At 37.3% G+C, this 15,931-nt stretch overlaps 1 protein-coding gene across 2 annotated transcripts in view; it reads left to right on the plus strand.

Annotated features, from left to right (window-relative positions):
• Positions 1–15,931, plus strand: part of PDE10A (phosphodiesterase 10A) — a 286,912-nt gene that overhangs the window by 104,443 nt on the left and 166,538 nt on the right. For both annotated transcript variants that reach the window (XM_026505185.4, XM_057310905.1), the window contains one exon: positions 10,591–10,719. In XM_026505185.4, coding sequence (XP_026360970.2) covers positions 10,591–10,719 — 129 coding nt within the window. The remainder of the gene's footprint in view (positions 1–10,590; positions 10,720–15,931) is intronic.

Below are 15,931 nucleotides of genomic sequence, written 5' to 3' on the forward strand. Positions count from 1 at the left end.
TATAATTTGAGTTAAAATGTATAGTACAGTTCCCAATTGGGAGGTGACACTAGTCGGTGGTGATCCCGTTAAAGAATACTAAGATCAGACAGGAGAAAGGGTCAGAAGGAAGGGTAATTTGGCTTTAAGAAGTGAGTGTTTAGGCTTGTTATCTTTGTTCCCACCTTAATTATTGCTTCTGTGGCCAGTAGAAAACTAAGCCAATAACTTGTCTCTGCTCATTTTCCTTTTTAGAGTCTGAGGATTATAATTTATTTTCAGGCACACCTTGTTTTATTGTCCTTCACTTCATTGCTCTTCACAGATAATGCATTTGTTTGTTTTACAAATTGAAGGTTTGCGGCAACCCCGCATCAAGCAAGTTTTACTGGCACCATTTTTCCAACAGCATTTGCTCACTTTGTGTCCCTGTGTCACATTTTGGTAATTCTTGGAGTATTTCAGACTTTTTGTTTATTAATATATTTGTTATGGTGACCTGTGATGTTACTATTGTAATTGTTTTGGGGGATCATGAACTGTGCCCATATGAAATGGCAAACTTACTTGATAAATGTGTGTTTTCTGACTGCTTCACCAGCCAGCCATTGCCTTTCTCTTTCCCTGTCTTTGGGCCTCCCTATTCCCTGAGACATAGCAATACTGAAATCAGGCCAATTAATAATCCTACAATGGCCTCTAAGTGCTCAAGTGAAAGAAAGAGCCACATGTCTCTCACTTGAAATCAAAAAAGGTAGAAGTGATTAAGCTTCCTGAGCAAAGCATGTTGAAAGCCAACACGGGTCAAAAGCTAGGCCTTTTGCACCAGTTAGCCAAGTTGTGAAATCAATAGAAAAGTTCTTGAATGAAATTAAAAGTGCTATTCCAGTAAACATGCAAATGATAAGAAAGTGAAACAGCCTTGTTGCTGAAACGGAGAAAAGTTCTAGTAGTCTGTACAGATCCAGTTAGTCACAGCATTCCCTTGGGCCAAAGCCAGTCCAGAGCAAGGCCTTAATTCTCTTCACTTCTGTGAAGGCTGAGAGAGGTGAGGAAGCTGCAGGGGAAGAGTCTAAAGCTGGCAGAGGTGGGTTCTGGAGGTTTAAGGACAGAAGCCATCTTCCTAACATCAAAGCAGCAGGGGCTGACGTAGAAACTGCATCACGTTCTCTAGAAGACCTAGCTGGGGTGATTAATGAAGGTGGCTACATTAAGCAACAGACTTTCAGTGTAAATGAAACAGCCTGAAAGAAGAAGCCATCTTGGATTGTCGTAGCTGAGGGAAGTCAGTGCCTGGCTTCAAAGCTTCAAAGGGAAGGCGGGCTCTCTTGTTAGGGGCTGATGAAGCTGATGATTTTAAGTTGAAGTGCTGTTCCCAAATCATAGTGTTGTGGTATTCTTGAACGTGACGGTCAGGAAAGAATTCTTGAGACGTTTTACAGTGCAAATGAGTAAGTTTATTTGAGCAGCAGGAGGACAGGACCTGTGGGCAGAAAGAGCTGCACTTCTGCTGTAGGAAGCTGGTGGTTATGTGCTTAGTGCTCAAGGGGGCGGGGATGTGCAGGGAGCAGTAGCTCATTAATGTTTTCTTGAATTTCTACTTATAAAACTTCTCTCATAAGATTTCTCTGGTATTTATCATTCATTTCAATATTAACTCTTGGTGAGATTTACAGGCAGTCAGGAGACCCTTTAAGAATGTAGCGACCAGCGGGTTGCTTGGAACTGTGCAGGCTACAGGTCAGCCTTCTAGGCTATAGGTGGACATTTTTCTGCTTTTTATTCCCCCATCAATGTGGCCCTTCAGAATTGTGCTAAATCTACTTTGCCTGTGTTCTGTAAAGGGAAAAGCAAAACCCGGATGACAGCAAATCTGTTTACAACATGGTTTACTAAGTATTTTAAGCCCACTGGTGAGACCTCCTGCTCAGAGAAAAAAGATTTTTTAAAAAAATACTACTTCTCATTGATAATGTAGCTGGTCACCCAAGGGCTCTGCTGGAGATGTATTATAAGATTACTGTTGCTTACATGCGGCTAACACAGCATCCATTCTGCAGCCCATGGATCAAGGAGTGATTTTGACTTTCAAGTCACTATTTAAGAAAACCATTCCCTAAGGCTACAGCTGCCATGGATGTGTGATTCCTCTGATGGATGTGGACGACGTGAATTGAAAACCTTATGTAAAGGGTCACCGTTCTAGGTGCCATTAAGAATATTTGTGATTCACGAGAAGAGGCCAAAATACCAACATTAATGGGAGTTTGGAAGAAGTAGATTCAAACCCTCTTGGATGACTTTGAGAAGTTCAAGACTTCAGTGGAGGAAGTAACCACGGATGTGGTGAAAACAGGAAGAAAACGAGGACTAGAAGAGAAGCCTGAAGATGGGGGTGAATTGCTGCGATGTCATAATAAAACTTTAATGGATGAGGAATTGCTTCTTATGAATGAGCAAAGAATGGGGTTTCTGAAGACAAGATCTGTTCTGGTGAAGATGCTGTGAAGATTGTTGAAATGACAACAAAGAACTTACTTAGAATATGATATCAACTTGGTTGATAAAGCACCAGGAGGGTTCGAGAGGATTGGCTCGAGTTTTGAAAGAAGTCCTTCTGTGGGTAGGTTGCTATTATACAGAACTGTGTACTGCGGAAAATCATCTGTGAAAGGAAGAGTCAGTCAGTGCAGCAAACTTCATTGTCTTATTTTTTTAAAAATGACACAACTGCCCTAGCCTTCAGCAGCCATTCCGATCAGTCAGTAGCCATCAACGTCGAGGCAAGAAGACCCTCTGCCAGGAAAAAGATTGACTCACTGAAAGCCCAGATAATGGTTAGCATTTTTTAGCAATAAAGCATTTTTTAATTAAGGCACATACGTTATGTTTTTAGACATAATGCTAATTGCACTCTAATAGCCTACAGTATCGTGTAACATAACTGTAGGTTATGTAAAGTGTAAACATAACTTTTACATGTACTGGGAAGTAAAAAAAATTCATTTGATTCTCTTTATTGCGGTATTTGCTTTGTTGTGATGGTCTGGAACCAAACCCACGATATCTCCAACTTAGGCCTGTAATTACAATTAAAGAAACAGATCAATTTTTTTCCAAATCTGTGATTTCAGAATGATACTAATTATTTTTAGTTGCTCACCTACAGGGGAATGCTGCTGAACCAACTAACTGTGAAAACTGGTAAATAAAGGGAAACAAATTAAGCACTTATTCTGTCTCGTTTATGTGACTAAATAGTCTGAAGCAAAGTTTCTCTTTGTAATATTTCAGCTAATAAATGCAGGTGGCATTACAGAATTAGGAAACCACTCTGTTCAAGCCCTAATGAATTAGTAACTGTTGGATCACAGATGCTGCTAATGTCACAAACAGAGAGACAGCCAGATGGTATAAACCTTTTGACTGAAGAACACAGTACCGCTTTAAACCTTGCCTACCCACCTCCAGATTCAACCTCAATTTGTTCAGGTCTCTAGATCTAATTTCAGTCTTCAGGAAATGCAAAGAGCAGATAAACATGGTAAACACCACCACAGGGATTCAGTCAGAAAAATACAGACTGTAGAAAAGTATAGAACAAAAGATGTGTTTTCTTCAATAATAAATAATAATGGGGAAAACAAAAGAGATGGAGGGGAACTTATAGGATAAAAGAGACCTAGGAAAAATGCTACACAACTCCAACTGCAGCATATAGAACTTAGCTGCGTCCAGGTTCATTTAACCTATTAAAAATACATTGAATAATAGAAATTTCAACATTTGGATGTTGATAGTATTAAAACTAATGATTAGTTTCTTTGTGGATGTAATACTGACATTTGTGGTTAGGATAGTTCTTGTTTTTTAGAGATAAACATTAACATATATGAATGTATTGAAATGATGTATGAAATTGTTTCAAAATTAGAGGAGAGTGGATGGGGTGGGGGGTACAAATGGAAAATGTTGGCTATGAGTTGATTATTGTTGAAGCTGGGTGTAGAGGACATGGAGCTCATTATGTTTGTGTGGTTTTACAAAAAGTTTAAATTTATATACATATATATGTGTATGTGTACACACACACACACACACACACACACACACACACAGTCTCCATCGGAAAAAACTGAATGTTTGTGTTACGTTATCAGAAGCTTGCGAGCTTTCTGCTGAGTTGGGAGAAAATAGCCTTATGTTCCTAGGTTACACAAAAGATGAAAAGTGAATGATCATTGATAGTAGTACTTTGTCGCTGATATTTTGCATTACCATGGATTGAAACACAAATGGAGCTAATCCTTTTCATTATGGTCCAGTAATAAGATATTGAAGTAGGAGATATTGCTGTGGCTTTTATCTATTTGTCTGTTTCTTGAAGAGAGTTACTCAGCATCAACATGAGCTGTTCCTTATCTGTTCCGCAGGGTGTCAACTTAGTTACTAGACACACAACTGTCTTTACAAAAATACTCATCAGTCTTTATTTTGCCCTTTGTTATATGCCTTCAGCTCCAGTGCTAAATCTATCCATGACGTGTGCCGCTCTGCTGTTTTTGCTTTGGTTTTGTTTAGACTGTAATCCTTCATGGCGTTTTCAGTGGGCGTTGTGAAAATAATGAAATTCATCCAACTGTCTCTAACTCCGTCTGCTCGTTCAGTCTGTCGGTAGCCTGTGCGTCCCTTCTGTCATCTGCGACTTTGACCTAGCCCCTGCTCCTCAGCATCCCTGCCAGATGTGGGAAAATGAGATAAATAGATGTTACATAGATGAGAGAATGTAGCTTATTAGTAGAAATGAAGTATTTTAAAATACATTGTTTCAAAAGTACATGTTACCTTGGAATCTGTATGATTCATTGTATGGATTTTTAGTGGCAAATTTTTAATCATTGGATGCTAGTGTGTGCTAATGACAAGTCTGGTCTGACCTTACTGCTTTCATTGGTTTTATTCTCAAAAAAACTGCTAAGTTTTTGTTTTTGTTTCTTGTGTTTTGTGTTTTTTTGACATAAACAAGATGTATAGGCCATGGGAAGCGATGGAAGCATTAAACCAAAGTCAGACAAAAACAAAAGACGCATGTTTCATCATCCATGCATGTACCATTTTCCAAGAGTGTGGATGATTGTTATTTCATTATCTTATTCTGGGTTGATCCTGTATTGGCACAAAGGTTCTTTGCAAAACTGGATGTTAATGAGAAGTAAAAGTGGATGACATGCTAGAAAAAAAGTGAGAGGGATTGCTTTTGATGGCTGAGGACACTGCGCATACATTAAATGCTGAAATAAAAATGGAAGTTTTAGGGATGCCTGTCTGGCTCAGTTGGTGGAGCGAGCAGCTCTTGATCTTGGGGTTGTGAGTTTGAGCCCCATGTTGGGTATAGAGATTACTTAAAAATTAAACCTTTTGAGAAAGGTTTCAAAAATGGAAGTTAGAAAATTTGGAGATTTAAAGAAATGAAAGTTACAAACCTATGATTTGAGCCTCTAGACAAATTCAAGTATTGGCTTCATACAGGTAAAAAATGGCATTTTGGTACTATTATTAAAAGTACCAGGCAAAAATGCTGTCTATGGATTACCTTATTGAATTATTCTAATGACTCTGTGGTAGATAATGTTACTGTTCACATTCCTATTCAGGTCTCATTCCCATACAAATAAGAAGCCAGCTGAGAGAGATGAGGTGCTTTGCCCAGGTTCATGCCCAGGTCAGTAGGTAAGATGAGGAAACTCACTTTTGCCTGCACTTTTAATCACCAGACCAGAATGCCCCTCTACCATTCTCTTGTTGAAGAGGGTAGTGACTTTCTTGAAATATAAGTGGTAATTTGGGAAGAAATTTATACTTAGATCTTTTGAGACATTTGAGATACAAAGCTATGTGATACTCTTTGGAATTCTAAATGGAGTTTACAACCAAAGTGGTGTGTTTGGCATTTCATTCTCTTCTACATACTTATATCGAGGATTTAATTAAATTTTTTTAGTCTAGAAGTTTACTTAGACATCATAAGTCATTTATGACTCAATTGATCTTTAAAAATTTAGTTTTGAGTAATTTATACAATGTAAGTGTCAAGGAATGGGGAGTTATGCTCTGCCTTCCGGAGGGCAGAGTATCTGTATACATTATTTGGAATTCTCCTGAGTGGAATATTTGTCTTCTCTGTTTCTTTATTCAGTCCTTTATTTATGTAAGTGCGGACCCCTGGATTATTTTAGTCCGCTCAGGCTGCTGTAACAAAACACCACAGGCTGGGGGCTCGTAAACAACAGACATTTATTTCTCATATTGCTGAGGATGGGAGGTCTAAGGTCATGGCACTTGCTTGATTGGGTGAGCGCCTTCTTTTAGGTCACAGACTGTTCGTATCCTCGCATGGCAGAAAGGGTCTAGGGATATCTAGACGCTCTTTTATAAAGCCCTTGATAAGAGTTCCACCCTCATGATTTAAGCATTTCCCAGAGGTTCTTCCTACTAATGCCATCACTTTTGGAAATTAGGATTTAACATCTGAATTGGGAGGGGCAGGACACAAACATTCAGACCATAGCATGGATATTGTTTTATTCTTTCGATTATAATCCAGTGCTGCTTTCTTTTGTTACTCAAATGATTCCATGTGCAAATCATTGGGAGCTCTGTCAATCAACTTCTGTATCTTTTTGACATACCCCATCATTTTGTGTGTTTCACATGTACACACGCTTGGCATTTCCTTACTTTGTGGAAACAAGATGCTCCAAGCTCATCTTACATATTTTGTGTACTTGTCCTACACTCAGCCATTTCTCCAAGTAGCTATGGTTCCTTTTATTGGAGGGTGGTATTAGAAACCAAAATTTGGGTGCTAGGTTTACTTGTTGGTACTGGTGTATTGTTGCTTATCGGTTCTCTCAGCTAACAGAGCGCGGAAGTGTATGTGTGTGTACTGACCTGAGCATGTACAGAGTGTCTCTACCAGTATTTCAGTGTGTAGCCACCTGTATCTGTATTAAGCTAAATACGAGTTCATACTGACTTGTCAAGCTCTAATCCGTTACCCTAAAGACTATTCTAGACTCCTTTTGCTTATCTAGAACATCCCGCTCTACCATAGAGAAGCCTCATTCCCACCATCTACTTATTTAATTGTTCAGTTTCAGTATAAATGAACAGTCGTGTGAGAATTGTTAAACTCTCCCTGCTGTGAGATAACTTTATCAACCAGAGTACAGTGATTCCGCGGAGTTTCTTTCGTTTTTAGTCTTATAGATTCCACTCATTTCTAAAGTTACTCGGGTCAGCACCTTATCCCCCGCCTCCCTCAGTGGGGTTGTTTTATACATTTATAATGCATTCAGATTCTTTTGCCATATCCTGCCTTCCATTCTGGGATAGCCTGACTTTCTAAATGATTTCTTAAAATTTTACAGCATCTGTGGGTTTTGAAAAATATATAATGTCATTTATTCACCATTATAGTATCATATGGAATAGTTTGACCACCCTAAAAGATGTGCTGTGCTTCACCCATTCAGTCTTTCTCCCTTCCCCTCGAATACCTAGCAACCAATGATCTTTTTACTCTCTCTTGCTATAGTTTTGCCTTTTCCAGAATGTTGTGTAATTACAATTACACAATATACAGCCTTTTCATACTCGCTCTTTGCACTTAGCAATATGCATTTAAGCCTAATCCATGTTTTTCATGGCTTGTTAGCTCATTTCTCTTTTTTTAAAAAAGATTTTTATTTATTTATCAGAGAGAGAGCGTGCACGAGCGGGGGCGGGGAGGGCAAAGGAAGAGGGAGAAACAGGCTCTCCGCTGAGCAGGGAGCCCAATGTGGGGCTCTATCCCAAGGACCCCGGGATCATGACCTGAGCCTAAGGCAGATGTTTAACAGACTGAGCTGCCCAGGTGCCCATCATTAGCTTATTTCTCTTTATTGCTAATTAATATTTAATTGTATGGTTATCCCACAACTTATGTATCCACTTGCCTATTGCAGGACATTTTTGGTAATTTCAGTTTTGGATGGTAAGGAATAAAGCCACTGTAAACATTGACATGCAGGTTTTTGTGTGGACATAAGTCTTTAAGTCAGTTGAGTAAATGCTTAGTAGTGTGATTTTTAGGTCGTATCATAAGATTATAGTTAGCTTTATTAGAAACTGCCAAACAGTCTTCCAAAGTGACTGCCATTTTGCATTCTTATTAGCAGTGAATGAGAATTTTTGGTGCTCCATATCCTTGCCAAAATTGACCGTTTTTGAATTTTAGCCATTCTAATAGGTATGTAGTGGAGTCTTATTTTTGTTTTAACTTCAGTTCACTGATGACAGATGAACATCTTTTTGTATGCTTATTTATCATATCTGTATCTTCTTTGATGAAATGTCTGTTCAGATCTTTGACTCACTTTTAATTGGGTTATCTTCTTGTTGAGTTTTAAGTGTTCTTTGTATATTTTAGACACAAGTCCTTTAATCTGATATGTAATATGGCAACTAGGGCTTGTGTAATTGTGCACTAAGATGAAATGAGATGACAAGGGGGATGAGCCAATTATGACTTTTTGTTTCTGGCCTGGGTCTCTGGGAAAATGGAGAGTACTGATAACAGAGGGAGTAAAGCTGAGACTTGAAATCACTTTGGGTGTAAGTGAGATAGAGATGACTCATTTAGTTTTGGGTCAAGATGGAAGGATATCCAAGGACTGGAGATCAAAAATATATTACTATTCCTGATTCAGATTTTGCTGTCATCATTATAGATTATTGAAGAGAAAGCAGAGGTAAAGAGCAAATTGGAAGTTAGGATAAGAACAGTGCAGTGTTGTGTCACAGAAGTTTTAGGAAGGAATCAAATGTCAACCATGAACTGTTTCGAAAGACTGAAGGACATGATTGGAGAGAATGTGAAATTTGCATTGTCTGTCTTGAAGGTCAAATCAGCTATTAGTTTACTTCAATATCCTGTGCCTTTTGTATCTAAGGACTGTAATTTACTCTGTCAGGAGAACTCTTACTTTGTTCAGGCTTTTATCTTTAGCACCTTGTAGAATTTCTCAAATTGAATTTTACATCACTGGAGCTCTTTTGCCACATGAGCACAGACAGGATCTTATTTTTCTTTTATCTAATACAACTACATAATTATCCATATCTGTCTATCTATAGTTTGAATTGACTGTGGAAGTACTAAATTCATTGAAAAAAATATTTGCCTTCCCATCTGTACCATTCTGTTGAAGAATCAGAGCAGTTATGACTTTAGTCCCGAGCAGAATTAATTAACACGTGTTAATTCTGTGGCTTGTCTGGTGGTGGGAGCATGAAGCTTGCTCCCTGGAGTCATAAAGCTATGCTTTCTTTTCTTCTTTTCTACCTCGGAAAGGACAATTTTCTACTTCCTTTTTTACCTGACTATCCCTAAAGATGGTAGTAATTTACTGAATAATTCACAGAGAGGATGTAACAGTAAAAATAATTGCCATCACAGAGTAATAATTATTGATCGCCTCTTCGTGATTTGGAGTTGTTTAATGACTGGCATACCAACAGGAAGTGCCAATTTCAAAACATATAATTTTATATGTTCAACATGAAAATATGTAAAAAAAAGTACTTTGTTTGAAAATCCTATGTATATTCAACAGTTGTTATTAGACTGAAAAATTATTTCAGTGAAGCTGACTACATACATGGAATACCAATGAACAAATGTCGATTGCTCTGAGCTGATTCCTAGTTATATCATTGGATTCAGTGCCCCTGAGAGAAAGGAGAATTTGTGCTGTAAACAACGAAAGATAAGAATCTATTCAGTAAACATTGTTTTAGTACCTAAAATGTACCAGTACTATATTCTCCTGTTTGCTTCTCTGGCTAGAGTTTCACTTACCTTGCGAATTCAAGCTATGCTAACTCCTTACAGGAAGATCTAAGAACTCTGTGAGGCTTACCTCTACAGCACTGGAGTGCACCATTGGCTCCGGGACAACACTGGGATTTGCTCTTGGAAAATACCTGTGTCACATGATATAATGTCTATAGTTTAAAATTGCTAAAGTTTTAACCTTTGTCTTTTTTACTATGTTTTTTCATAGTGGCAAAATATACATAACATAAAATTTGCCATTTTAACCGATTCAAGTATATTATTCAGTGGCAGTAATTATACTCACAACATGTACTGTAACCATTACCTCTGTCCACTTCTAAAACTTGCCTTCACCCAAAACAGAATTCTGTACTTATTAAGTCATAATTTCCCATGCTCCCCCGCTTCAGCTCTTCGTAAATCCTAATCTACTCTGTCTCTATGAAGTTGCCTATTCTAGATATTTCATGTAAGTGGAATCACACAATAATCATCCTTTGTGTCTGCCTTTTTTTGCTTACCATATTGTTTTCAAGGTTCCTCCATGTTGTAACATGTATCCGAATTTAAATCCTCTTCATGGATGAATAATATTCCATTGTATGTGTTTACATCTTTACATTCATTTTGTATCTTAAATCAATCTTAGCATAATGTGTCGTTTTTCTATATTTTTGATGCTTACGAAGGTGTCATCTAGGTTAATTTTATTCTTTCTAATTCTTTTACAGGTTTGACAGATGAAAAAGTGAAGGCATATCTTTCTCTTCATCCCCAGGTGTTAGACGAGTTTGTATCTGAAAGTGTTAGTGCAGAGACTGTAGAAAAATGGCTGAAGAGGAAAAACAACAAACCAGAAGGTAAGATCTCATTCAGATTGAGTACGGATTATTTTCTAGTTTGTGGTGACAGGAAAACTGCTGGAAAGTAACATATAAAGTAGACAAAATTAGCATTTTAATTCTGTAAGTTTTATTCTGTTTAAAAAGATAAAATGAATTAGAATGAGGGGAAATAAATAAGATCCTTGACTCAAAAAAGCTTGCAAAGAACTCTGGCAAATTTATTTAGACCCGACCATATTGAAAAATGCAGAGATCAATAATAGACTTGATTTTATTCAATGATTGTTATTAATGATTATATAAATGTTCTTTATATTGCAAAAATATATTTATATTATTACATTTCTTTAAACAATTTTTCTATGGACGCAGTAGGAAAAGAACTCTTGACTTTGCATTAGATGTTTTGTTCACACTCATGAACTTAAGATGCTGTTATATTTATAAAAAAAGAAATGTGGGCTTGAAGGGGATGAGAAGTGAAATAAATTTCCCCCCAAGTTGAATATGTATTAATGTATTGGATTTGATTGGATTTGAATATTGTAGTATAATTTCAATTTTAAATGAATTTATATTTGGCTAAATAGGACTTCTTATTTCTGTGAATATTCTTCTTATAGTAGAAATTTATGTTACATGATTTTAACTATATGAAGAACTTTTATGTTAAAAACAAAAATACATGCTATTTTTCTGGAAATTTATTTAGTGTAACAAAATGCTATAAAGTTTAAAAATGCCAGTAGTTTAAAAATGATCACTATTAAAATGTTATGCTGTTAGAACTGTGGTACTAATATGCTCCTTGGAGCTGACTTTCCTCCAGTTTTCAAAGTGTCTGTGGTTTTCTAACATAATTTTTATATTAAAGAGATAAACCTTTCCAGAAGAGAGCTTTTGGCACAAAATAGATTTTAAAGTACATGTAGGGGCGCCGTGTTTAAACATCCAACTCTTGATCTCAGCTCAGGTCTTGATCTCAGAGTCGTGCATTTGAGTCCCATGTTGGGCTCTACGCGTCCACTAAAATAGAGTACACGTGCGTGAGTGTGTGTGTGTGTGTGTGTGTGTGTGTGTGTGTCTGTGTGTGTGTGTGGATTGAGAGGGAAGGTTCAGGGAGAGGGAGAGAGAAATATAAATATGCCAGACAGATGTATTCTTTTCAAAACAACTATAACGTTTAATATTAAAAGCAAAGCTGGACATGGCATATCTCAGCTATTACAAACCTCAAACATATGAAAACAATTTGAGATGTTTGACGCTTTCAAAAGTATGACTGAGTTGTGCTTTAGGCACATCATACAGTATATGGTGGGTAATAATGTAGTGTAAGAATAAATGATATTCGTGAGATAGGAAACTAAGGATAGGTCCTAGAAAATGAAAATTTTGCGTAATTTTTAGGGTTACAATGATAGTTAACTCTTAGATTTTTCTAAGTATTAGAATGTGGCATTCCTTATATTTCGAATCTGTTTTCTATGTTAGTTAATCAAATAATACTGTAAACTGTTGAGTACATATACTCCAGAGTTAAATGATGATTAAGAACAGCCAAGTGTCACTGAAGCAATGCTCAGTTATAACTGAAGAAAAACTTGTCATTGGGTGGAGAGGATCTTGCTGGTGGCCCCTGTGGGGGCTGCAGACTATTGCGGGGATCAGGAACAAAAAGAGGTTGAATGAGGTGTGACTCGGGGCTTCCCATCTAGTGGTGGGGACACAGCGGAATGCAAGCAGACCCCTTGCAGTGGAAGTGCAAACGGGAGACTTTCATTTTACCACTGCGGCCTGGTGGGACCTTGCGCCCCTTCCTCCCAGGGAGTTTATCGCGAGAATGCATCTCAGGCCGTCCACTTCATGTCCAGTGCGATTCCGTAGCGCAGCCTTGCCGACGGCGTGGGAGCCAGTGCAGCACGGATCATGTGTGAATGGCATCACCCAGTTTTTGAAGTACAGAAAGCCAGCTAAATATCTTTATTTCATCTATGTAATTATGGATTAACATAGTGATCAGTCGAAGTAATTTGTTTCTTTTCCCTTGCTCCCTCCTCAGTATTTTTAAAAATTTTATGTTCTCCTCAACTAGGCCTTATTCTCCTTCCAAATTGCTTCATTGAAAATGTTTTGAGGAAGGGCATTTTTGAGGACAGGGTTTTTAAGGAGTGCTTCCGTTTCCATGGCGGACCCAGGAACAAAGTGTGACAGCTAGAGGTTCTGGGAGAATAGTTTGTTGAAAATGAGTGGAACAGGCCTATGAAGATTATTTCATTTTGCGTCAGTTTAGTAAAAGAAAATGAACGAAGGAAAACTGTGCTGGAGTAAATAACTTGCACAATGCTTTATATGCTATAAATACTCACGAAACGTTTATTTTATTTTTTAACCACTGAAAAACCAGCCTCCTGTGGAAATGACCTTCACTGTGGAGGAAATTGTGTAAAGGTATATTCTGTTTAGAGAAAGATCGTGTTTGAAAATTCAGATTTTTAAAGCAAATGAATAATGGGATGATTAGTTACATTACAAAATTATGTTTGCTCTTAAAATCGCCAGCTTTCATACTGCTTGCAAGTGTTTTTTTAATGATGACTTCATACTGTCAAAAACGCTGGTTTTTCTTCATTCATTTAGTATTTTATTGAGCACCTACTCGCTTAGTGCACAGAGGCAAAATGCTGAAGAGATGGAGAATGCATGGCCTGTTGTAGTTAAACTGTCGCAGTGTTTGCAATGCATCGATAGTGTGTGACCATAGAGCAGTGTAATTTCCAAGGAATTTCACATATATTGACCCTTTACATCTGATTACACCGAGTGAAGATTAGGCAGTCGTGTTCATCTGGCAGATTTTGAAACTGCGCCAAGGGGAGCTGAAGGATCGCTGGAGGTCCAGCGTCTAGTTCTTGTAGTCTCCAGACAGTAACTCTGTGAGCTGCTTGAGGGCATAGTCTGTGGGGGTCGTGGTCGTGTTTGCATCCCTTACCAACAACACGCCCGATGCCTGGTGGAGGGGTTCTGTAACGTTTTTGAGTGAACGAATAAATAAATGGAAGGAAGGTTAGATTATCAACCTCCAGGTGAGCCTCTGTTTGTCACTACACTTGGTTTTCCGATTGTGCCTGATATCGGAACTATTCGTATGCTCTTCTAATCTCCCCACTACTCATTTAAAGCTTCTTGACGGGAGGGATTATATAGTACATATTCTTAAATCCATCAAGGTACCTTGTCTTTTCATTTATTCAGCAAACTATGTGCGAAGCACGGTTGAGGTACTGGGTGATGACGTTCTGAGGAGCTCGCAGTCAGACAAACAGAAGAGAGTAGTAAGTTTCTCCCTCCTTCTGGTTAGTCTGACGGTGAGGTCGAGCGCAGTCCAGGCTGGAGTGTGTGAGCCAGAGTGGGCTGTGGGGATCCACATCACAGTGGATCACTCTGCTTTGTGTTAAAGAGAAAGGGGGTTGGGAAAGGCGAACCACCACATGTCTTCAGAGATGTAAATTTCCGAAGTCTTTACTGTTAGTGTTTTAGGTTTAATTTTATTGCCTTTATACCACTTGCATTTTAAATGCATAAAGTTCTAGCTGTAGTTGTGAGGCAGATTGCCTTTTGAAGGTGGACCTCTGATCCTGAATTCTAAACAATTGATTTTCAAGTGATGTTTGGGAATTGGAGGTAGCGTTTGTTTCTTTTATAATCTGATGTTCTCATTTAGAGAATGTATAAATATTCCCTGGAAGTATTGAGGTCTGTACACACTCACGGCCGTACTTCCATTTGGGAAAAACCTCAGGAAGAAAAAAATGATCTAGGTCATGAATTGTTCTACTAAGTTTTATATTTTATGTTGATTTTTATGCAAGTTACATTTGACAGGCCCAGCTGGTACGCGTCAAGACTTAGATTACTAAAGTAACATCTATACAAGTATCAAGGTATAAATATAAAATTAATAAATAAATATTAGGAGGTGATGAATCTTGTGGTAACATTCTAAGATGGAATATAGTTTTGCATCCCTAATGACATTTCAGTACTTCAGTTATGTTCAGGAAGAGTCACAAATCACCTTGACTATGAGCAATGTCCCCTTTCGGCTTCTAATGTAAAAAACTATTAGTTGACAATGCTGGTGATATAGGAACGGGTGCATAAAGGAGTGAGAACATTGGAAGTCAGTATGACTATATTTGGCATCTTCTGGTATTAGAATATTTAAAATACATGGATTTTTTTTCAAAATGCCCAAAATGTAACTGTGGTACTCATATTCTAAAGGGAAGCTGTTTGGTATTCAAGGGTGATTGATTGAACTCAGATCATTTAAAAATTATGAGTAGCAGTGTAGACTTTTATGTCTAATGATTTCTATTATTATTGTGTTTATATGTCTAAAATATTAAATAGCAGATCATATCACTATCAGTGTACTTTTAAATGCCAGATAATGAATAATGAAACTAATGGTGCTACAGCCTTAAATATTTTCAACAAATACATGAATTATTTTTTTTACTCAAAGAATGTAGTTACTACGTATTTTTCACCTCTCCATGATTATAGAGATGGAACAATTTTCATCATATAAAACTACTAAATATTTCATACCTAGAATTAGTGAGATTTAAATCATGCCCCCTAAACCTACTGTATGTAGCCTGAAATGCAGATTAAATAGCATTTGTCTCCTTAGTATACAACAGATGGTTTCTGTGCTTGTATTTATAATGTGGTGAGATTTTAAATAATGGGGCATGAATTATTTTGCCAATGCATGCAGTGTTAGAAGATTTTAGTAAGTAGGACACTAATAAATTATGTGTTAACTATTAATATTTATCATGAATAAGCAAAAAAAAACCCATATCATTGAAATGGTTTACTGGAACTTCATTTTGGGCACTTTCTTTTTCTTGAAATTGCTTTGTCTCAAATATGGAAATTACATTTTCACATAGAAAGTTCATATCTCTCTCTTTTCTTTCATTTTTTTGTTTTGTTTTTTTGTTTTGTTTTTTTTGGTTTTTTTGGAATGGAAACAAAATGTGTTGAATGCCTTGTTTGAATTATAAATAAACGTTAAGTTCTCAATCCGGTAACTAGAAGGGGAATAAAGTTTATTTGCAAAGAGTTACTTGATGTATTCTGTTAATTCTGTTAATTGTTCATATTATTGCAAAGGTGTATCATAATATATTCTTTCTTGAGAGTGTTTGGG

This window comes from Ursus arctos, unplaced genomic scaffold (assembly GCF_023065955.2).
Source record: "Ursus arctos isolate Adak ecotype North America unplaced genomic scaffold, UrsArc2.0 scaffold_13, whole genome shotgun sequence".
NCBI lineage: Eukaryota > Metazoa > Chordata > Mammalia > Carnivora > Ursidae > Ursus > Ursus arctos.